Raw genomic sequence first — 24,588 nt, 5'->3', positions numbered from 1 at the left:
GGATGCCTTCACCTGCCCCAACTGCAACAAAACATGTCTCTCCTCTACCACTCTCTATAGCCGCAGCAGGTGCTGCAACCCTCCAAAGGCTGCATCCCCCCAAAGGGACACTCCTCCATTGTCTCCTGAGACAGATGGCTCTCAGCCAGGACACCTACAGGCGGAGAAGGCGTGCAATGTAGATCTCAGTGCATGTAGGTTTCTCCTGGTTCCAGAACCCCAGTCGTATAGCCCAGCTCCAGCTCCCAAAACATGGAGGGGCACAGGCTCCCTTGCCCTATCCTAATGCTTCCAGAGAACACTGGAAGGTGGTGTGTGTGTGTGTGTGTGTGTGTGTGTGTGTGTGTGTGTGTGTGTATCTATTATGGAGAAATAGAACTCTGAGCATTGGGGGAGGATAAAACTTTCAAACAACTGGATCCCTTTGTAGCCTCAAATTCACCAACAGAACAGGAGTTTCTGTACACTAGTGGGTTCCCCCCCCCCGCCCATGCATATGACCCCAAATTATGAGCGCAGCCTAAGGCTCCCATGGAGCTGTTTTGCACAAATCCCTGGGGATTCTGCTCTGTGGCAAGAAAGCAGCCACATGTTCAGCTCTGAGGCCAGAAGAGAAGGCTTCGAACCATTGATCTGGGAAGCCTGAGAGCTCCTAGCTCAACTTCTCACAAGCCTAGGGGGAAGATCCTTTGGGATATCCCTTCAAGGGTGACTAAGCAATAGAAGCTGCTGTCCATGACTACTCACACGGGGCCTGCCGGTGCAAGGAGAGGATGGTGCTAGTTCTACTATGAAATAGTTATTGTGTTTCAACAGTTTGCTAGGAAGTGGAGCTATTGCTCCCTGGTCACACCTGAACTGGCCAGACCCCAAGCGAGCAATGGCAGTGGGTTAGCTAAGGCATATTAAAAAGTGCCAGGAATCTTGAGCAGGTATAAGTCTCAGTCCTGTTTACGTTATGGTTTCCCGGGCACAGTCCTTGGATTCACAGATCTGTCCCCGGACAAAAATCCATCCTGGAATGTCCCCGGATTTCATTTAATGTCCCGGACTTATATTTTAAGTGTTTTGGATTTATTAATAGGGAATGAATGTTGCGTGGTTGGTTCAACGGCACAAGGCACATCATATGGGGACTTCCGGTGAGGCAAAATGATGGGTGCCACGGCAGCGAGCAGCTCCTGAAGCCAGCCAGAGCCAACTGAGCTACCAGGCTGGCTCCAGGCTGCTGAGACTGCTGCTGCCACCGCCAATACCAAGTGTCACGGTCCGGTCGGCGGGCGGTTGAAGCCCTGGCTGAGGACGTCAGGACCAGAGGCAAGATGGTGGTGTAGAAGCAGGAACAGGTGCAGGGTTGAGGGTCCAGCAGCAGGCAGTCGCAAGGTCAAGGAGCAAGGCAGAGGCGAAGGTCTGGGAGTCAAGGAGCAAGGCGTCGGCAAGGCAAAGGTCCAAGGGTCGAGGAGCAAGGCGTCGGCAAGGCAAAGGTCCAAGGGTCGAGGAGCAAGGCGTCGGCAAAGCAGAGGTCCAAGGGTCGAGGATCAAGGTGTCGGCAAGGCAAGGGTCCAAGGAGCAAGGCGTCGGCAAGGCAAGGTTCCAAGGGTCGAGGATCAAGGCGTCGGCAAGGCAAGGGTCCAAGGAGCAAGAGGCCAGATGCAACCAGGCAGGGATAGCATTGCTGTGGCAAAGAGCTGAAGGGAAATGCTGAGTTTTTATCCCTCCCAGCTCCTGCCACCAGGTGCAGTGAAGTATCAGGTGGCCTCACCTGAGTGGCCACTACTTGCTTCTCCAGCACAAGCTGAGGCAGGCCCCAGTCCTGCAAAGCACTACAGGCCCCAGAGCCTGACTCCTGCCCATACTCCTGACAGTAAGGGGGAACCAGGGACACCCGGCGTGTCCACTGGGGGGACCGCTGACCCCACCGTGACCCAAAGCAAGTCGGGAGCAAGAGCGCCTGGCCACACGGCCGACTGCCCAGCGGCGTTCCGGGGCCAGGAAAACCCTGGAGCTGACGCTGGCAGAAGGAGGAGAAGAGAAGGAAGAGAGAGAAAGAGGAAGGAGAAAAAAAGAGGGGAGCCCCAACCTTCCCGCGTTGCTGCCATTGCCACCGCTGAGGAGGAGAGGTAGGAAAACACTGGGAGGGCAAGGACATGTGGCCGAGCACAGGCCCAAGCCGAGCCTACTCCATGGTGGCTAGCACTCCAAGAGAGCAAGCCAGGGCCCAGAGGAAGGCCGCACAACAGAGGAGACCACAGAAAAGAAGATATTACTTCTTCTTTTTTAAATAACTTTTTTTAAAATATCTTTTTTTTCCCTCTCTTTTTTTTTTAAAAAAAAGTGTCTCCAGATTCTTTGAAAATAAATCTGATAACCTTAGTTTACACCACCCCAGGGATGGGGGACCTTTTTTCAGCTGGCGGGCTGCATTCCTTCCGAGGTGGGTGGGGCATGCTAGTGGTGGACGGGGCCAGGGGTAAAATTGGGTGGGGCTACAAATTTAAAGTAGTCTAGTTCCCACCATCACCCCTCTCTAACCTCCATCCAAACAAGTGAAGGGCGTGATCAGAGTGCAAGGACACATTCCAGTGTGTGTGAATGACTCCCTGTTGGCTCCCTGACATTATCCGCACATTATCCACATTGTGGAGGATATTTCCCTCTGCCCTGTTTGTACTTGAGAAGAAATCAGGCAAGGGTTTCAGGCTCACTAGAAGCAGGTGGAGAAGTTTCTTGAATCAGGAACAGGGGGAGCTGTCGTTCTCCAGAGGTTGCAGGCCTCCCAACTTCCATCATTCCTGATCGTTGGCTAGGCTGCGTGAGAGCTGTGAACATCTGGAAGACACAAGAGTGGGGCAGCCAACTTAGGACCATGTTAGCTCAAGACCAACTGGAGATATTCTTGCCTCATCCTGATCCTGACCCTCACCTCCAGCATCCAAGCTCTGTTCAGATGGGATGTGGGACAGGGCAATCTTTTTTTTGTCTGCACTTGTGGAACTCCTTGCCTCAGGAGACCCATGGTGGAAAGATCTTCTTTATTCCGATAGCCATTTGGTTGGCAAAATGGCTAAGACTGGAATAGAGAGAAACTGTATTGGAATACAGAGAAACTGACGGAGCTGAAATGGGCAGACCCTTCGGTCACAAGTCACAGCTGAAAAGTTCTCCAATGCCTCAAAAAGGGGGGCTTCTCAGCACCCTTCTGCCTGACACCCTTTTAACTGAATGCGCTGCAGTTAGTCACCAGGAGCTGAATCGCATTTGGAATTTGAGCAGAGGAACAGGGAAGGAGCAGTTTGAATTTGATCAGAGAGATTAAAAGGCAGTGCAAAAAGAGAGTGAGAAAGACCTTTGACCTCCTTGGAAGCACCTGACTGTTCTAGGAAGCAATGATGAAGGCTCGCCAGCTACTCACTTTCAATAATACAGAATCTGACCTTGTCAGGTCTTTTTTTTTTCCAGAGGTCCAGTTGATGTGGAACATGATCATTTATTTTAAATAAATGGAATAAATGGGCTTTTGTTGCTTCTGGCTGATAAGATCTTCACGAGTAAGGAACATCCAAAATGGAATAATGGATCTGTTAGGACTTTAAGCCTGAGACGCTGGCAAATTAGCAAGGTCATGTGATTTAAGTTGTTAAGTCGTTAAGTTGTTAAGATGCTCAGTATATATAGAGCGTTTGTTTTGTTTGCCTGTGGGGTGTGGAGCAGTCATGTCTGAAAGCTCTGGAGGTGTTTCTGTTATTTTTCTGCAATAAAGCTGTCTTCGAAAGTTGAGCTTTGGTGAGTCGTTTTCTGCTGCAAAGCTACAAGAATTCTACAACAAGAAGAATCCAGCCGCTGTGCTTAATGCTCTGCAAAGAGAACTGTTTCTGGTCTGTATAGCGCAGCAAAAGCGTTTTTACTGGACCAGTGCAGAAAACCTCTTTAGGTTATGGACTGAGTTATGTTTTGGATTCTAATGCTGTGGACTCTCATGTGCTGATTGCTGTATCGTGTGCAGAGGCAGTGAAAGTGGCTTCGGATGTGAGAAGACCTGCTTGGTCGTAAATCAAGCCATAAAACAAGGGAGGAACCGAGAGAGCTGCGTAAGTGAAGGCTTACAGCTTTAATTAACTGCAAAAGGCTAGTTTGATCTCCCGTTGTGTTTTTTGCCAATAAACACAAGACGGTGGCAGATTGCTAGTGAAGACACGGAGGGGAAAAGTTTAAAAGGCTTCAGAGAAGGCTTGAAGCGTCTGAAAAGTGAGTAAAGTAAATCCCAAGGGGGAAGAGAAGCAAGGGCACTCAGAGGGGGTGGCAACAGACCCCAATAATGGCAGCAGAAAATTTCCAGGTTCCCTTTCCAAAGCTGAACTCTGCTAATTATGTGCAGTGGTCTAAGAGGGCTCAAGTCTGGTTGGAAGCCAAAGAATTTTGGGCGGACTATGTCCAGAGGCGAAAGCCAATTGTGGCTGTTGCAGCAGATGCCACAGCAGAGCAACAGGCTGCTGCACATGCTCAGAATAGAGAACATGATAAAATGGATACTAAAGCTAGATGCATGTTAATGGTATCGATAGATGACTCTCAACTGCCCCATGTGGAAGGCTTAAGGTCTGCATTTGAAATTTGGGAAGCCCTTAAGCATATTCACCATAGAGCCACGCCCAGAGAGAAGGTGAATTCCCAGTGTGAGGGAACTGGCAGGCAGAGCTGTAAGGAAGTTTCACAAGTGTTTGCTATGGCCAGCAAGTCGTGTTTTCGATGTGGCAGCAGATTTCATCTAATAGCAAAGTGCCCAGAAAAGCAACAGGAATTTCAGCAGCCCAAGGCCAGTTTCCAGAGCTACAGAGGAAGACAACATGAGAACTACAAGAGTCAACGACCCAGAGGGGGAGAAGTTGCTGATAAGGGACTGTCTGCAATGCTAGTGCAACAGAGCTCTAAAAGGAACCCACAACCCTTGAAATGGATAATTGACAGTGGGGCTTCGCACAGTTTAATACCGGCGACATCTTGTGGCAGTCTTAGGAACTGCAAGACTTTACCAGTTGCAAAAACTGTGACTATAGCAGACAATAGCAAACGAGAAATGAACCTTAAAGGTACCATTTATGTTAATTGTTTGCAAACTAACCTTCCTGTTTTTGTTCTTCCAGGAATGAAGAATGGACTTTTGAGTGTGTCATGCCTGGTAAAAAGTGGTTTTAAGGTTAAGTTTGAAAAAGATGTGTGCACTATTTCAAAACAGGGGAAGGAGCTAGTTAAAATTCCCTGTGAGGAAGGGCTTTTTGTTTTGGATGAAGAGCAGTTGGCAGCAGGCAGCTGTTCAACAGGTGAAGCACAAGAGCAGTTGGCAGCAGGCAGCTGTTCAACAGGTGAAGCACAAGCTAAATGTGTAAATAAGGCTCCTCATACAGGTTGTGCACATTTACTACATAGAAGGTTAGCTCATATATGCTTTAAGTATGTAAGCAAGATGCCAGATTTAGCTGAGGGGTGTAACCTTAAACCCTGTTCGAATTTTTTGGATTGTTGTGCTTGTAAACACTCTAAGGTTAAGACATGTAACTACCCTAGATCTGATAGAGTAAGCAAGAAACCCTTTGAGCTAGTACACACAGATGTGTGTGGCCCCTTTCCGGTCAAGTCCCTTGGAGGTGCGAGATTTATGCAAATTTTAGTGGATGATTTTTCAAGGGCCAGTTGGGTTTTCTTTCTGAAAGAAAAATCTCAAGCAGCATCAATTCTGATGGATTGGATTGAAGAAGTAGAGTGTAAATTTGACACTAGGGTGCGCAAGATACAATCTGATCGTGGTGGGGAGTATGTGAACCACACGCTAGCAACATGGTTAAAACGGAAAGGTATAGTCCATAGACTTACCAATCCCTATTCACCACAGGAGAACTCAGTTGCGGAAAGAAAATTCCGAACATTGCAAGAAGCCATTGCTGCTTTACTGTTTGATTCTGGATTACCACAGCGTTTTTGGGCAGAGGCTGCGCTGTATGCAAATTATTCCTTTAATAGAGTGTACAACAGCACAGTAGGCAACACTCCTTACTTCATGTTGTTTGGTAAGAAACCAAAAATTGACCATCTAAGAGTTTTTGGATGTCGTGCTTATGTGCTGGTGCCTAGGGCACAACGCAAGAAAGGTGATCCCAGATCTAAAGAAATGATTTTCTGTGGTTATCAAGCAAACACAAAAGGTTGGAGATTTGTAAATGTAGGAGGTAATCAAACAAAAATCACAATCAGCAGAAGTGCTGAATTTTGTGAACAAGATGGTTGGAATAGAATCCATGGTAATTCTGACATACTATTTGATGTGTCAAATGAAAAAGATCAGACACAGGTCCCAAGGCGAGAATTAGTTCCAGAACAGGCTGAGGAATCTGAGTCTGAGTCTGAGGGTGAGAAACCTTCTAGTTCACACAAGTTTGAAAAGTCAGAATCGTCTAGCCCAGTAGGTTTACCTGTACGGCAAGGGAGACAAGTAAAGTCAGAATCAGAAAGTCCTTCAACTGCTAGTGACAAACAGGTGACAACCAGTGATTCTGGGTCAGAGGGGGCAACTGATGGAGCATCACAGGAGCTGCCAAGGCGTTCCAAACGTACAAACAAAGGAAAACCTCCAGAAAGGTATCAAGCCATTAGTGTTTGGGTAGGATTGGCGAATTGCGAACCTGAAAGTTTTGAGGAGGTAGAGCAATTACCCAAGGAGGAGGCCAGTAGGTGGCATGAGGCTATGCAGAAAGAGTTGAATTCTATGAAGGAGCTTGGTGTATTTTCCATCTCCAAACTGCCAGAAGGTACCAAGGCAATAAGTTGCCGGTGGGTGTATAGGATAAAGACAACAGTAACAGGGAAACCAGAGTACAAAGCGAGGCTTGTAGCTCGGGGTTTTTCACAAAGTAAAGGGGTACACTACTCCGAAATTTATGCGCCCACTTCAAGGAGCGAAACTCTACGTGTACTCCTAGCGGTTGCTGCTCAGAGAGGATTCAAAGTGAATCACTTTGATGTCTCAACTGCTTATCTTCATTCAGGACTAGCTGAAGAGCTTTATATGGAGCTACCGCCAGGATTGAAAGGTGATAGGTCAAATCAAGTTTGGAAGTTACACAAGTCTATTTATGGACTCAAGCAGTCAGCTCATAATTGGAATGAATTCCTAAATGATGTTTTGGTAAGCATTGGCTTTAGCAGGAGTAAAGCTGACAACTGCTTATATTTCAGAGGTTCAGGAGACACTCAAGAATCTTTGCTTGTTTATGTAGATGACCTGATTTATACTTCAAAGACACAAAAGCAGGTGGAAAAGCTGGCCAAGCAGTTAAGTAAACACTTCAAAATTAAGAATCTTGGTGCTGTAAAGGTCTATCTTGGTGTTCAGATAGATAGGACCAAAATGGCAGTTTCTTGCTGAATCAAAAAGGCAAAATATTGCAAATGTTGGGAAAGTTTGGCATGGCAGAATGTGCAGGTGTTAGAACACCTATGGAAATGGGTTTTGTAAAAGAAAGTGAATTCAAGGATAGTGCTGAGTTCAAACGTCCTGAAATCTTTCAATCAGCTCTGGGAAGCTTATTGTACCTTTCGCAATGGAGTAGGCCAGACATTGCTTACGCTGTTAACTTACTCAGCAGGGAAGCTTCAAAACCTAGTGTAAATGCATGGAAAGGAATTCAAAGAGTCTTAAGATATTTACAATACACCAAAGATTTTTGCCTTGAATTGTCTTCTGAAGGGCAAGCACAGCTTACTTGCTGGGCAGATAGCGATTGGGCAAATTTAAGGGATAGAAAATCAGTGTCTGGCTGTGTAGTAAAATTTGGAAACTCTCTGGTTGGATGGCGTTCGAAGAAGCAAAACCTAATTACTTTATCGTCAACAGAAGCCGAATTCTGTGCCTTATCTGAGTTATGTAGAGATCTAGAATTTTACAAATGTCTGGCACAAGAGATGTGTGAAAAGTCTATCACGCCCATCACTATATGGGGTGATAATCAGCCATGTCTTAAATTAGCACAGAATGGTCAATTTAAAGGTCATACAAAACATTTGGATATCAGATTTCAAAATGTTTGTCAAACAGTGAGAGCGGGAATTGTTAAATTAAGTTACTGTCCAAGTCATGAAAATTTAGCCGATGGATTTACAAAACCGCTTGGGTTTCAGCGTCATGAAGAATTTTGTGAAGGAATGGGTCTGAAATAACTTTGTAGAACTGTTTTTTTTTTTGCCAGCGAGAGGGGGTGTTAGGACTTTAAGCCTGAGACGCTGGCAAATTAGCAAGGTCATGTGATTTAAGTTGTTAAGTCGTTAAGTTGTTAAGATGCTCAGTATATATAGAGCGTTTGTTTTGTTTGCCTGTGGGGTGTGGAGCAGTCATGTCTGAAAGCTCTGGAGGTGTTTCTGTTATTTTTCTGCAATAAAGCTGTCTTCGAAAGTTGAGCTTTGGTGAGTCGTTTTCTGCTGCAAAGCTACAAGAATTCTACAACAAGAAGAATCCAGCCGCTGTGCTTAATGCTCTGCAAAGAGAACTGTTTCTGGTCTGTATAGCGCAGCAAAAGCGTTTTTACTGGACCAGTTCAGATGAGATTTATTCACCAAATTAAGAAAAATATCACCCGCACTGAAAGACTTTTGAGCAACTTGCCATGGGGATTGTAGGCTCTATCAGAGTCACTCTCTGTGTGGGGTTATCCATAGACACACACTCATACATACACACACACACACACACACACACAGTTAAAACTATTAAGGCAGCAATAGAAACTCTCAGAAAACTGAGACAAGTTATGAGGAATGCAAATTGCAATACAATGCAAAAATTAAAGGAAGCAATAAAATCCAATTGAAAATGATGCAGCCTCTAGCACAGGAAAAACAAAAAGCAAATATTTGGTACACCAAGACCTTCAGTGATTTCATAAGAACCTATTTGGTGTATATATATATATATATATATATATATATATATATATATATATATATATAGTTTTAATTCGATCAATGTTTAATTTTGCAAATAAATAAATAAATTCTCTCTCTCCCCCCCCAATGTTTTTAGATGTTCTTCTTGCTTTTATCTGGAAGCTGCCTTGAGTTCCAATCATGAGGAAAGGTATAGAAGAAATAAATTAATCACCGCCATCATCATCATCATCAAGGAAAAAAATAGATCACCAGCTGTAAAAGTCGCCTCTCCCCCCCCCCATCTTGCTCCACTACCAGATTTCCCAGCATTACTGTAGTTCAGACTGTTCAGTCACTGAGGAGACCATTTGGCAGTCTGGGGGGGGGTCATTCCTCCGATAGACGAAGCGTGTGCTTTTAGGTGGCTGCCATCTAATTAACGAGAATCGCAGGCCTTCCCAGCTCCACTCTTGGCACAATTGGGGGGAAAGTGAGAAGGGAGGGAGGGAGACACATATGGGTGTTTAGAGCGGATGGCAAGTTTGTAAACTCTCTCCTGCCTCCAACGCGCCCCATAATTAAAAACTGCTGGTAATTAGTAAGTCGTTAAGAATAGGGGCTGGCTGTTTTTTGTGTGCTACAGCAACACCAACCAATTTAATGTCTGTTCAGTGCTAATTTGGGTGTCTTCCGCTCTTTTAAGAATCTGGGTTGTTTGTTAAGCGACACTCACAAAAGGGGCCTTTTAAACGCATTCATCGATTTTGCCAGTATACAAGGAGGCTGCAGGGCCCAAATCAGCTGATGGGCTTTTTATATATTTTAAACCCTCTTAGGCGAAATAAAATAAAATAAACGTTAAGCTACAAAATTGCCGACTCGACAGCCTGGTGGAAGAGAGGGAGGGAGGGAGGGAGAGGAGGGATTTTTTTTTCATGTTTTGACAATTTCGAGGAAACTAAACCCTTGGGCATCAAAGAACAGTATGCACAAAATCTGCCAGCTTAACAGATGTGCTGTAGAAGGGGGCAGATGTTTGGTGGTTGGGGAGTTGCCCATGTATTTTCTAAATAGACAAGGATTACCACAGCCTATGGATATAATCCTTTAGTAACCCAAAATGTCAAAGACAATGCAAAAAAAAATCAAAACCAATAAAATAAATAAAATAAAATTGAAAATGTCTTAATGCGCTTATTACTAGTAATCGGCTAAACCCGTTTCCGAAGAATAAGTGGATCCCCCCCCCTTTTCTTCCTTCTTAATACAATGAACAGTTTGTAATCTCATAGATAAGTCACTTCAAAGGCCTCCTTTCCCCGTGACTTAACTCCTACCGTATGTGTTTTCCTACCTGAATTGTATGACAAGACTGGAGGGTGTCAGCTGGAAGCCAGATTTGGGGTGGGATTCTCTCGCTCTCTCACACGCCCCTCTCTCATAGGACCACAAGAGAGCAAGAGTCAAATTTGACCCACCCCAGCTTTTGACTGGAACAAAGGGGCTTATTTTGAATCTTCCATGGGGCTGGAGGGCGCTCCCTTCCCCCTTTGGAAATGACTCCCTAATGCCCCTAAATCATTTCTAAGCCTTTCCAAGCCCCCACTCTCCCTACCAGATTGTTGTTGTTGTTTAGTCGTGTCCGACTCTTCGTGACCCCATGGACCAGAGCACGCCAGGCACTCCTGTCTTTGACTGCCTCCCGCAGTTTGGTTAAACTCATGTTCGTAGCTTCGAGAACACTGTCCAACCATCTCGTCTTCTGTCGTCCCCTTCTCCTTGTGCCCTCCATCTTTCCCAACATCAGGGTCTTTTCCAGGGAGTCTTTTCTTCTCATGAGGTGGCCCAAGTATTGGAGCCTCAGCTTCATGATCTGTCCTTCCAGTGAGCACTTGGGGCTGATTTCCTTCAGAATGGATAGGTTTGATCTTCTTGCAGTCCATGGGACTCTCAAGAGTCTCCCCCTCCCAGATAGAGATGTGTAATAGACTAACCACAAGACAGAAGGAAGTAGAGGGAGGGGTGGGGGTCAACTCACATCCAACCTGTCCAGTTGGAAAACTTCCATCCACTTCCGGATGTTTAAGACCTGGGTGTTGCATATCAAAAGGAAGGGGACTTTGGGCCCAGGAGCAAAGTCTCCCCCTAGCTCTGCTTGACTTGGTGTCATTAGAATGATCCTGCCTGCTGGATCAGGCCAAAGGGGACTATCTACTCCAGCATCCTGTTCTCACAGTAGCCAACCAGGTACCTGCGGGAAACCAGTGAGCATAAACATGAGCACCGGAGCATGGAGATATATATGTGTGGAATTATTATTGCCTCATTTGTTCGTTCATTCATTTTGGGTTTATGGTGTGTTAGGGGAAGGGTAGGGGACACATCATGTCCCTTCTGTGGTATTTTGTCCACCTTTGGTCCCCATCCTGCACTCAGCTCTCACCTGTGGCTCCTAGCAGATGTCAGCATGTGACAGCGGCCACACCCAAGGCTTTGACTGGCCGGCTAAACCAGGTGAAGGTAGCTGAAAGGTCTCAAACCCTCAATGAGTTAGGGATTTTCCATGCATGCGAAGATGGACTCTAGTGGATTGAGCAGATGAGACCAAGAGTGGGTCCAATGGTCAAGAAGACCATTTCTGCACATGCTGTAGGGAGGAGTAGATGTGGCTGGTCTACCTGGGAAGGTAGCCCTTCTAAGAGAGGAAAACCCTGATCCTAAACTTCTGCTACCTTCTGGCAAAGCTCATTCATGAGAAAGGCTTCAGTTGTAAACCCTGAGGGACAATCTGTACCCATTGCTTTGTGGGACATCTTCAGGAGAAGAAAAGACTAAGGAGTAAACCCTACACAAATCTGGAGTGGAGTCCCTAAGACGGGTGGACGGCCCCTTGTGTGCCTCCTTCCAGCAATTCCTGCAGCCCACCTGGAGCCAAAAGTATTGCTCTGCTTGCCTTTGGACCACACCAACGAGGCTGAGAGGGGGGGGTCTTGTCAGGTGGGCAGCCCAGGACCTTCATACTCACTGCCGAGGCTCGCGCCCTAGAGTGGTCACTTTGGTGCTGCAAACACAGCAAAAACAACTTGGGAGGCTGCAGTCACAAGTTACCAGCCTCTGCAACCACAGGAGGCACTGTGATTCTCCAACGGTTTGACTTCATGCCCAGAGGTGCACCCGATTTTCTCTCGAGACAGATGGGTGCCCAACAACAGCATATTTATATCTCTGTCTTTTTCCTTGACAGGCAGCTTGCAAAAAGCAGGAAAAACCCATTTCCAAGGCATTGGCTGTAACGTAGCCTTCTGCAGAAAGGTAAGAGTCCTCCTCCCTATCGCTCTGCCTATATCTCCCTCAGGTTCTGCCCATCTCTGACATGTGGCCCCCAGAAAGTTGTCCACCAGGGAATGTGGCCTTCGGGCTGAAGAAACTGCCCTGCTCATTTCTGCAAAGGTATTATTCTCAACCCTATTGCCAGAGATCTTTCTTCCCAGCACGGAGGATGAGGAGCCAAGGAGAGCCCTCCAGAAGTTGTCTTATGACAATTCCCACTGGGATTGGAGCTGGAGCCCCAAAGCTACTGGAGGACATCGCCTGGCACAGAGCCCTGTAACACAACAAAGCATTGGCATCGGGTGTGTTGTGTTTAGATTTCAAAAAAAAAATATGTTCCCATTCTGATCCTTGGATAATAAATACTTTGGGAGCATATGGCTGCTTCCGACTGTGTAGGAATCTATCAACACCCACTCTTCTGTGTTAGCCTGTCAAAAAGTGTTACTGTAGTGGGAGGTAGGGAACTGGTCCAGATTCTTGGCTGGGAATCCTCCTGGATTGCCAATTGCCAGAGCAGAGGCAAGGAAGCCTTTCCAGCCCGAGGGGCCGCATTTTCTTCCAAGCAACTTTTTGTGGGCCATACCTGGAGATGTCTGCTCCTGAACTATGGCCCTTTCCCGAAATGAGGCTTGTGTGAGTAATTATCAGAGAGTGTCACTGCACGGTGGACAAACTTGGTGGAGTGGCTTCACACCACACAGATCTTGCGGGTGGTCCATTGTACGCTGGTGGAACCGGTTATGTAACTCCCGGGAATTTGCTGCAGGAAATCCCCGGAGCGATGGCCTCATCCTAATACTATTAATTCATGTAGCACCGTCCACGTGAAGGGCACTTTGAGGAATTCATGTTGAAAGGGCCCATTGTCCGTGCCAGGGGCTGAACTCAGATATTCTCTTTAACTCGCAGCGACCAGACTCTGTTCTGCACAGACACTCTTCGAAGGAGCAAATTTCCCTGGTGTGTCAGAGCTAGATCTCGGCCCAGGAGAGTGAGCCTCTTTTTTTCCTGGCCTAAAACTGCCAGCTGTTGTTATCTTCTCAGATCTTTTAACCTGAGTGCTGCTCTGTGGCCCATGCTGGAGGATACAGGAGTCCTCCTTCCCTCTCCACTCTTGTAGCTTGCTCTACTCTTATCCATTACCCCCTCCTCAACAACCTCTTCTTATTCTTCAGGCCATATCTAAGTGACCATCACTCTAGAAGAGGCAGATCCTGCCCAGAGTTCTCCTGTACCCCTCGTTCCTCAGTGACAACCCACACAAGGGTTTCTACCATTGACATACCATAAGGGGTGGGGGGCAGAGGGGCGCAAAATCGGGACGTATGTGTGCAAAATTTCAAAAGAAAAATTAAACCACTTTGAGGGTGGTTTTGTACAAGAGGTGTACAAATTCCATGAAATAAATCAACAATCCTATATAATAATGTCCAAGTTGTCCCTGCGTCCAAGCTGTCCCGTGTGTCCCTGGGGTACTGCGCATGTGCCCCAGGGATACAGGGATTGGACAGCAGAGACTGCGCGCGCGCACTCTCCCCCCCCTCTGCCTCCTCCAACCGCCGCTTCCGCCGGACACTGCCTCACTGCAGGGCACGTCAGGGAAGCGAGGGTGGAGGCCGGCGAAGGCCTCCTCACAACCCTCCCTGGCCCGTGAGAGGAGCGGCGGTTGGAGGAGGCGGGGGGGGGGGGGAGAGAGTGCACGCGTCCTTCCTGTCGGCGGCTGGGGGAGAGGAAGGAAGGAGGAGAAAGCTCTCCTCCGTTCCTGTCCCCCTGCCGCCGACAGCAAGGACGGGTCCCAGGGTTCGGAGAAGCGCTGCACAAGCGCTTCTCCGAACCGTGGGATGTCTGCTTCCTGTCGGCGGCTGCGGGAGAGGAACGGAGGAGGAGAAAGCAGCGCTTTCTCCTCCTCCGTTCCTGTCCCCCTGCCGCCGACAGCAATGACAGGTCCCAGGGTTCGGAGAAGCGCTGCGCAAGCGCTTCTCCGAACCCTGGGAGGTCTCCTTGCTGTCGGCGGCTGCGGGAGAGGAACGGAGGAGGAGAAAGCAGCGCTTTCGCCTCCTCCGTTCCTGTCCCATTGCCGCCGACAGCAATGACAGGTCCCAGGGTTCGGAGAAGCGCTGCGCAAGCGCTTCTCCGAACCCCAGAATTTTCTAGAGCCCGTTATTGAACGGGCTGAAATACACTAGTAATAAAATAAATGGCCACGGCTGCTGTCCCTTCCCCAGCTTCCCTCTCCCTGCTGGGAAGACCCTTCCCCAGCAACATTGCCGCTGCCACCCACAGGTTAGGGAACCAAGGTTAGGGGGGACAATACTTGCTTCAGGGCCAGACAGTTGATAGCCCTGGTTAACTCCGTATTCCAGTGGGCCACCAGGGAATCAGATGAAAGGCCATCAAAATGGGATAAAGCATCCCCTACCACACTCTGGAAACCATTTGGATCCATTAAGTGGTGGGGGCAGACCATCCGAATTGGTCCAACCTCACTGCAGAGGGGAAGGTTCGCGGAGAAGTCCAGTTGCACCAGGAAGTGATCCAACCATGGCACTTCTTTTGTTTCACTTTTACTTAATGGCAGATCACCCACGTCAATAGAGGTGAACACCAGGTCCAAGGCATGTCCGCGACTATGAGTTGGGCCAAACTTATACAGGGACAGCCCCATGGAGGCCATGCTTTCCACAAAGTCCTGAGCAGCCCCTTGTAAGGTCGTGTTGGCATGGATGTGAAAGTCCCCTGGGACAACCAAACTAGGTGTCTCCAGGAGAACATCCGCCACGACCTGAAGCAGCTCGGGCAGGGAATCCTTGGTGCAGCGGGGAGGTCGGTACACCAAAAGAATTCCTGTACTGCCCCTATTGCCCAACTTCTAGAACATGCACTCAGAAACCTGGGTCTTCCCAATAGGACACCTAGTGTAAGCTAATGACTTTCTAAAAATCACTGCAACACCCCCTCCCCACCCACATGACTTGGGTTGCTGTGCATAAGAGAAACCTGGTGGACAAGCAGCGGCAAGGACAGGCCCACCTGCTTCATCCAACCAAGTTTCTGTTATACATGGCAGGTCAAGTCCGCTATCCACGATTAGGTCATGGATGACAGCAGTCTTGTGAATCATATATGCATTTATACATCCTGACTATAAGAAGGGAGGCATTCACGGCATTAACTCCCCAACAGATCTAGCTTCTCCGTTAGTCATCTGCTAGACACAGGCTGGAAGTGGGAGACACAGAGGCATGTGGAGGGAGAATAGAAGACGGAGGAGGCAGGGGTGGTGGAAAGATGTGTACGACACCCTGAGCAGGAGTACTCAGCACTGCAACACTTTGTTGCAGGCATTGTATCCTTCTGTGGATACATGATCTCTCTCTCTCTCTCTCTCTCTCTCTCTCTCTCTCTCTCTCTCTCTCTCTCTCTCTCTCTCTCTCTCTCTCGTGTAACTAGCAGTGTTAGCTCTTATTTCTGCCACAATAAATCTGCCGGTCTTTAATGTGTCACAGGAACTCTTTTGTTATTGCAGCCTGTTGCTCATTACCTTTTTAGACATCACATGAACTCATTAAGCCTCCTGCTTCAAAGGCTTTGCAACTAGATCGGAGCGCGAGATAGTGGAAGTTCCACTGCCTCCAAGCCTCCGGAGAACAAAAGGGGGACTGATTCTGCATCCACCTTGCATCGATCCCCGATCCTGAGGGCCTTTGAACTTCAAGCTAAGACTATTCCATTTCCACAGGGAAGTTTCCCAGTGGCTGGTTAATGGATGCACTTTGCTGAGGTGATGCGCCGACTAATGTCTGATCCATTATGCAACTACTTTTGCACATCATGGGCAAAGTCACTCAGCTGAAGTGCTGTGTGTTATGTTTTGTTTAAATACAGCGTTTTGCACAATAAGCCCTCAAAGCACCAATGCAAAAGAAAGATGGATTTAAACGTTCAATAAATACAGTCAAACCATTCAGGCAATATTAAACAGCACATTCCACAAGTCCCCGCCAATCACATATGCGAACTGTTTTCATGCTCTCACCATGCTTTTCTCAGCATTCCACACTCTCACTTAGAAGCCAGGTTTAACACACATTCCAGGAATAACGCAGATCTTATATAAAACCTCCTCACCTGGCCAGGCTATTTGCTCTTTGCCCTTTCTCCTCCTTCCAGCAGTGTAGAACATCTGCATGTCTGAGCTCCATTGCTCAGACTCTATTAGACCAAAGTAGTTTTTTTAAACCAAATTAGCATTTTTAAGCCTGTCTGAACAAAGCTGCTGTATTTCCTTTCTCTTCAACACGTATTCTGAGCAAGCAAATGTTCTTTTCACCTTTTGCAAGATTGTTTGTGTGGTTATTGTTTTATGGAGGAGAAAAGGGGGAACTACCAGGAAAATCCAGTCTGCCTCAAAGCACCCTAGATTACTTAAACTAAAAGGCTGCAAACTAGCCTATCTAAGCTTCCCTTTTAAGCTGCAAAGCAATGCACTCTGCTGAATGCACAAACGTGAGGAAGGAAGGATAATCTATAGATATAAATGGTGAAGGTGCATGTGTGTTATTCCCCACTTTTCTCCCACAAGCACTTACCTGATCGTCCTGAAATTTGGCCACAACCTCAGAGTCACATGAGAGCAGGTAATCATGCACTTACACTGACCAGCTGACACACCTAACACAGGTAAAAACCTGGATTTGTGGTAAAAAAAATTATTGCGCCCTCCAGTGGACAGCCAACAAACAAGGGACAAACATACTCCCACAATCCCTCACGCCCCGGAGACCACGCCTCCAAGAGAAAGCAAACTGCCCCGAGACCACTCCGCTCCTCAGGGAACCAAGCCCACCTCGGAGATCCCACACCCGAGACCAGACCGTTCCCCAGGGACCCGCGATGGCACAGGAGATCACATACCACCGACCCCCTCCCGCCCCGACCAAACCCACTCCACACACCTCTCACCCCACGGATCATGCCCCCGCCGATTCCACCACCTCCCATGACCTCCTCCCACCCCGAACAAGCCCACTGAACACCTCCACCCACCCCACGGATTCCACCCCCGCTGATCCCGACGTCTCCCAGGACCCTCCGCCACCGATCCTACCACGCCCAGCCCAGGGAACAGGCCGCCTCCCCAACCACCCCTCCAATCCCGACGCCTCAGGCCTACCTTGCCTCACCGCCACAGGCCTAAGCTGCTCTGTAGCCTCCACCTACCCCATGGGTTTCGCCCGCGCCGATCCAAACCTCGACTCGCCTGGGTGTGGGTTGGGGGCAGGGGGGGGACGGGATAGGTCATGGATCGGGACAGGGTGGGGGGAATCACAGGGGTGAGCCATAGCAACATGTGGCCTGGCCAGCTAGTATCTAATAAATATATCATCTCTTACCATCTATTCACATCCCTTCATTAACAAACTACAGTCCCCAGAATATTTGGGGGGGGGGGTGAAGCCATGACTGAAAACTTCATTATAGTGCTTTCGGTGTGTGGCGTGGCCAATGGGATTGTGACAGATCTCTCCATTGATACTTGCCACATGCATTCCTATATGCTCAGATGTTGGCTATGAGCCTTGGCAGCTACCCAATGAGTCCTTGGTGCCAGCCTTGCCCTGTCCCAGCAGTTCTGACAGTGCCCTCAGTCAGTCACCATGGCTGGCTTACTTTATGGCTGTTAACCGCTCCAGCTTTGGGAAGGAAGATCCTAGACCCTTGTGCTAATTAATTGAAACAAACAATGCAGTTACTTGTACAAAATGTACAATTACATGTACAAAACTCGCATATACTGTACGTGCATTAGTAACAGATATGACTTCCACTATTTTTAAGCAGCATTTGAACATGGTTTGGCATGGAGTCTACTAGTTTCAAACAGTCACTGTTGATTTTCGGATCCCTGTACCACACTTGAATCAGCACCTGAATGAGCTTCTCCATAGTTGTACAGTCTACAGCAAGGAGGCGACTTTTGCATATAGCCCACAAATTCTCAGTGGGATTTACGTTCGGGGAATTCATTGGCCAATCAAGTGCCTGTATTTGCTGCTCTGTCATGAATTTCTTCACCACTTTCGATGAGTGACAGGGGGCTAGGTCCTGCTGCAATATCCCAGTACCGTCAGGATACACATCTTTTCCAGCTCTAGAATAACTATCTTTCATAGAACCTCAATATATTGTAGCGAGCATATCATTCCTTCTGTTGGCTGCAGGCTTCCGACACCATCAACTGACTTTCCGGGTTTGTTTTGAGTACAGGATTGTGAGTAAGAAAGAAAACATGCTTTGTTTCAATTAATTTGCACAAGGGTGTATGAGATGGAAAGGAGATGCAATACCTACAATTCAGGATTGGCAGGAAAAATTAATTGAATATTTGAAGATGGTGAAATTGACAGCTATAATTAGAGACGTACCCAGGCAGAGAATCATGGAAGAATGGAGATATGTACAGGATTATTTGGAGAAAGAGAACTTAGAATGCAACTTAGTGATGTGCTTAGAGTAAATAAATCACAAGAGGAGAAATCGACATAAAGTATTTATTAAATTGTTAAAATTTGCTAAAATTTGTATGGAAGTAAGAGATACAGCAATGGAAAAATAATGCATTTAGGGTCGCGTTTCGCAAATAATAGGAAGAAAATTTTAAATATACCTTTTTTCCCCCCCTCTCCCTTCTTTCTTTTCTTTTTTTCCTTCTTTTCTCTTTTTCTTACCTTTTACCCCCTTTTCCTTTCCTTTTCTTTTTTTTGCTTGTTTTAGTGGTTTTCTAATTATTAAAGTGAGTATATAAGCTCTTTTTCTTTTCGAGCTTATGTATCAATGAGTTGATACATGATTGAATATGTATTCCTTTTTTGTCACTTTATTCTTGTCTTTTTTTGAATTTTTAATGTACTTTCTGTTTTTGTGTGTTTGATTTTGTATTTTTTGAAACTATTTGAATAAAGATCTATTTTTAAAAAAATTGCACAAGGGTGTATGCAATAAAGGCAATCTGATCTCCTGCCAGCGTCCAAACCAATGTCCCGAGGCAGGCTGGAGAGGTAGCTTTGTCCCCCACTCGCGGCCCAGTTGCTCCTCACCTGCCTCCCGGCCCGTGCCAAAGTGGGTCGCTAACAAGGTGCTTTCAGGAGAGATCGCGCTCGGCTTCTTCTGCCGCCGGGCACTGCTGCGGGGAGGTTGTGGGCTTTGAGAAAGCCTTGTTCTAATCTGCTTTGGCAAAGAGCGACGTCAGAGCTGGGGAATATCACAAAAGGGGGACGCTAGCAATTAATGCGGGAGGGAGAAACATTTCCCTGCTGCGTTCCAGGAGGAAGGAGAATTGCAACTGAAAAGCGTGCAGCGGAGGAGATGCAGCCTAGGAGGCAAATGGCAGAGGGAGGGACAGGGAGGAAGAAAGGCAAGCAGTTTGGATGGGGAATCAGAGGCCAGGACACAGAAGCAGAGATGGCAGGGATTGTGGACAGTACCACTTCTGAGTGGAGGTGAGGTGTGTGAGGTTTTTGAAGGCATTGAGGAGGCCTCTTCAACTGTCAGTATTTTGCAAGAGGGATTCAAGCACATATGGGGAGAGCCAGAGTGACATAGCGGTTAGATTGCTGGACAAAGACCTGGAAGATCAGGGTTCAAATCCCCCCCACTTGACTGTGAAGCTCACTTGGGCCAGTCACTCAGTCTCAGTCTAAGCTACCTGGAAGACCTACTGTACATTGGCTCCCGGTACATTTCTTAGCACAAATCAAAGTGTAGGTGCATATCCACCCCCATCGTTCAGCCCGGACACTGAGGTCCAGCTCCGAGAGCCTTCTGGCGGTTCCCTCACTGCTAGAAGTGAGGTTACAGGGAACCAGGCAGAGGGCCTTCTCAGTAGTGGCACCCGCCCTGTGGAATGCCCTCCCATCAGATGTTGAGTAAATAAACAACTACTGTATCAGACTTTTAGAAAACATATGAAGACAGCCCTATTTAGGGAAGTTTTCAATGTTCAATGTCTTGTCGTGCTTTTAATATTCTGTTGGCAGCCACCCAGAGTGGCTGGGGAAACCCAGCCAGATGTGTGGGGTATAAATAGTATACAGTGTTACCTCGGGTCAAGAACTTAATTCGTTCTGGAGGTCCGTTCTTAACCTGAAACTGTTCTTAACCTGAGGTACCACTTTAGCTAATGGGGCCTCCCGCTGCTGCCGCTGCACCGCCGCCGCGCAATTTCTGTTCTCACCCTGAAGCAGAATTCTTAACCTTTCTGGGTTATTTCTGGGTTAGTGGAGTCTGTAACCTGAAGCGTCTATAACCCCAGGTACCACTGTATTATTATTAAGGGCAACAAACCCTGGCTTTTTAGGACTTCAGGTTGTGTTGCCACCCGCAACCTTCGGTGACCTGACCACCAACCCCACGCAGTTGCCTTCTAAGTGGATGAGGCCCTTGCTATGGCTACTCCGAATGTGCTAGAGAAGTAGCCGACGCCATAGAGAAGAACCCCACCGTGCATGGTAGACCAACCCGAGGTCTCGCCGTCCAAAATCCACTCTAGGGGGGGTAAATGAACGAAAGGTACAATTGACAAGGTCTACATTTTTATTTATTCTATTTTATAAGAAGAAGCGAACAAAACTGGGTTTCTTTTTCCTTTTTTCCCAAATGCTGATGAGATGGCTTTTGAACTCGACGCTACTCTTCCTTCTTTTCCCGGGCGCTCAGGCTCTCTACTGTTATCACCAGTGATATTTAGAGGGCGGAGGTGGGGGAGGAGGTGGGGGTGGGGGTGGAGGTGGAGGAGGAGGTGGAGGAGGAGGAGGTGGAGGAGGATACCATTTACGATGAGGAGGTGGGCGAGGAGGTGGGGGAGGTGGAGGTGGGGGAGGTGGGGGAGGAGGAGGGGGTGGCGGCTGGTACCATTTGCGATGAGGGGGAGGTGGTGGTGGCGGTGGTGGTGGAGGAGGAGGAGGAGGAGGTGGTGGGGGTGGTGGCGGTGGTGGGTGATATTTGGGAGGTGGTGGATGATATTTAGGACGTGGCGGTGGAGGCGGCGGAGGCGGAGGTGGTGGAGGCGGCGGTGGTGGAGGCGGCGGCGGTGGTGGTGGCGGTGGTGGTGGTGGAAGACAGCAGATGTTCGACGTGTGTGCGCATGCGCAGTTTGATGTAGGAATCCAGCCGTACGGGCAGCTCTTGCGGCATTCTCCGTAACAGCGTTGGTTGCAGTGCCGCTTGGTGCCTGCCGAAGAGGGAGACCAGAGTTAGTTGAGAGTGAAAAACATGCCAACGTATCTATTTTACCTGGCCACTGAGGGGGAAGGGCCTCTGTTGTCACTGATCCCAGGAGAGAGGGGAACTTCATAGATGTGGGCCTCCCCCAGGAACCCCCTCTGGGCAGTTCCAACAAAAATTAAAAATACATTTAAAAATACATTTTAAATAGGCCTATGGGCCCCATGCCTTTTAGGGGACCTGCGACAACAGATCAAAATGAGCACCTCCACCCCCATCGCTCAGCCTGGACACTGAGGTCCATCGCCGAGGGCTTTCTGGCGGTTCCCTCGCTGCAAGAAGCAAAGCTACAGGGAACCAGGCAGAGGGCCTTCTCAGTGGTGGCACCCGCCCTGTGGAATGCCCTCCCATCAGATCTCAAGAAAATAGACAACTATATGACTTTTAGAAGAAAGACATCTGAAGGCAGCCCTTCAGTTTTTAATGTGTGACATTTTAATGTATTTTTAATCTTTGTTGGAAGCTGCCCAGAGTGGCTGGGGAGACCCAGCCGGATGGGCAGGGTACAAATAAATCATCATCATCATCATCATCATCATCATCATCATCATATTGATTTGATCTTGAAAGAAAATTGCAATGAAACTTTCTTGATCCCAAGGACTGACACTTGGCAGACCAGTATGTCACATTTCGGTGGGTCCTAAAAATAATGTGCTTTGCTTTTGTTTGTGTTTTTTTTTATTTAAAAAAATCACGTCAAAGTTAATTTCAAAGGCAATGTTCCGTGTATAAGATGCCCCCATGTATAAGACGACCCCTATTTTTTTGAACTCAAAATTAAGAAATCAATATTTTAAACATCAAGCAGAACAACTTTGAGCTTCTTTGTGCAGAGGTTGCCCAAAGTTAGGGTTGCCATATTTCAAGAACCCGAGGCCGAGCCCGGCCCAGGGTCGCCCACATCAGAGCCAGAACCTGAACCCCTGTCCATTAACCGTCTGTCTATAAGACGGCCCTCATTTTTTTTACTATTTTTAAAAAGCAAAAAACATAGTCTTATACATGGAAAAATACGGTATCTGTTTGAAACTCATGTCATATATACTCAATGTTCCCTGAGGCAGAAGGGTTGATTGTTAAGCTCATTAGATACGTCCTTTAAAGTCCCAAGACATGCAGCCTGATAAGGTATATACATAAATGTTCCAGCTACCTACTGGCTAGTGCTTGTGACGCCACCAATAACATACAGCTCTCTTCATTTTGCTCAGTCTGAGCAATCCCTTTTCCCATGTCAATCATTGGGGTGGGAATGGGAGCAAAGAATCACAGGTATACTCAGTGCAATGCTACTCACACTCGACTCAGAATGGGGAGAAACCTGATCTTGTTTCCTATCTATTGAGAAGCGGGCTAATTCTCATTTCACAAACAAACAAAAAACCTATCCTTCGGAATTCACATGTCTCTTAATTTCTCCAAATGATGTGCCCAAAAATGCTTACATTAGAGAAAAGTGTGCCTAAAAGTGCTTAAATTAATTCATTTTTAAGCATACAAAATTTGTTATATTAAGGAAAACTACTTGAAAAAAATGTGTAAAGGTAAAGGGACCCCTGAACATTAGGTACAGTCGTGGACAACTCTGGGGCTGTGGCGCTCATCTCGCTTTACTGGCCGAGGGAGACGGCGTACAACTTCTGGGTCATGTGGCCAGCATGACTAAGCCGCTTCTGGCGAACCAGAGCAGCGCACAGAAACGCCGTTTACCTTCCCGTCGGAGTGGTACCTATTTATCTACTTGCACTTTGTGCTTTCGAAGTGCTATGTTCAGTACAGTATAATAAATATGGCATACCAAAAATGGCTCAAGGTCACCCAGTGAGCTTCATGGCTGAATGGGAATTTGAAGCCAACTCTCCTAAGTCCTAGAGTCCATCACTCTAACAACCACATCTCATGAAATAGCTTCATGAGAATTTTATTTTATTTTTTTTAAAAAAACCCACAGGTTGCTGTAGAAATGTGCAGAATTTGAGATTTTTTGAGGGGAGGATAGAAATGGAGAAAAACTGAAATGGACAGGTTCTTCCATCCCTACTCTCAACTCAAGACCTTGCTCCCATTTTCTTCCTAATCTCTAGGGTTTTGTTATGACTGTTCTCCCCACAACACTGACCAAGAGAATATACCATCAGTGGCTCTTCCAAAGGCACTGAGGGGGTAGCAAAATAACTCATCTCAAGCTCACAGCAATTGTATCTCCCCTTCTACAGAGGTCATCATAGGGTACATGAGAACATAACAAGAGTCAAAAGCCCACCTAGTCTAGTATCCTGTCCTCACAGTGGCCAACCAGATGCCCCAATGGAGCGCATGCAAGGTTTCATCCTCCACTAATTTGTCTAAACCCCTTAACTAAGGAAGACACCCTTAGTTCCATTTCTTAAGGTAGAACACAACCTTCAGGGGGGAAGGGTTCTCTGGAGCCATCTAATCCAGCCCGTCTCTCCCACTTCAAGAATCTGAATGCCATTACCTTCAGAGGCTACGACGAAGAGGAGCCCCACAAGGGCAAGGAAGATGGCCTTCATGGTGGGTGCCTGGCTTGGATCTCACTCTTGGAGTCCCAATGTCAGATGATCCGATGGTGGAGAAGGTCTCTCGGAAGATCGGATGGAGAGCAGGGTCTGGAGCCTTGGTATTTATGGAGGAAGCGATGAATCGAGGAGGAGGAGCTTGGAGGCGTAGGCCTCAGAGGCATTGTTCCTTTGGAACACTGTCGAGCCATCCTGACCCAGAGAGGAACCTCATGGACAGTTCTACCCTCCATGGATGTTATTTGTGAGTGCAGGAAGAATGGACGGCTGCTACCACTTCTTACCAAGTGGAGTCAGTTTGGCGCTCAGTGCCGGAACTTGCTGCCGTATCCGGCTCTGAGGACTCCAAGTGGTGAAGGGCATAAGCACGGCCTTAATCACCTGCAAGATCAAAAATGTCAAGTTCTCTTCAAAAGAGAACAATGGGAGGGAAAGATGGAGATCAAGATTAAACTCTTTGAAGAAGATCAAGGAGCCAGAAAGACCCGGACATTTCCCCCCCTTTAACATGAAATGA

General features: G+C 47.4%; 1 protein-coding gene across 1 annotated transcript; it reads right to left on the bottom strand.

Annotated features, from left to right (window-relative positions):
- Nucleotides 1-20,824: 20,824 nt before the first annotated feature.
- LOC132591848 (uncharacterized) lies at nucleotides 20,825-24,161 on the bottom strand. The gene is made up of 2 exons (XM_060272254.1): nucleotides 24,011-24,161; nucleotides 20,825-21,475 (listed from the first exon to the last, which is right to left on the bottom strand). The coding sequence occupies exons 1-2, from the start codon at nucleotides 24,063-24,065 to the stop codon at nucleotides 20,976-20,978; spliced, it is 555 nt and encodes a 184-aa protein (XP_060128237.1). The 5' UTR covers nucleotides 24,066-24,161; the 3' UTR covers nucleotides 20,825-20,975.
- Between the last annotated feature and the right edge of the window lie 427 nt (nucleotides 24,162-24,588).

This window comes from Zootoca vivipara, chromosome 3 (genome assembly GCF_963506605.1).
Source record: "Zootoca vivipara chromosome 3, rZooViv1.1, whole genome shotgun sequence".
Lineage (NCBI taxonomy): Eukaryota > Metazoa > Chordata > Lepidosauria > Squamata > Lacertidae > Zootoca > Zootoca vivipara.
Note: the sequence above shows the minus strand (reverse complement) of the source record. Positions and strands in the feature narration are given on the sequence as shown.

Excerpts from the sequence above, each read along its gene's own strand:
- LOC132591848 (XM_060272254.1), bottom strand. The coding sequence starts at position 24,065 with ATGAAGGCCATCTTCCTTGCCCTTGTGGGGCTCCTCTTCGTCGTAGCC. Across the intron at positions 21,476-24,010 it reads CTTCGTCGTAGCCTCTGAAG|GCACCAAGCGGCACTGCAAC; the intron begins GTAATGGCATTC and ends CCTCTTCGGCAG.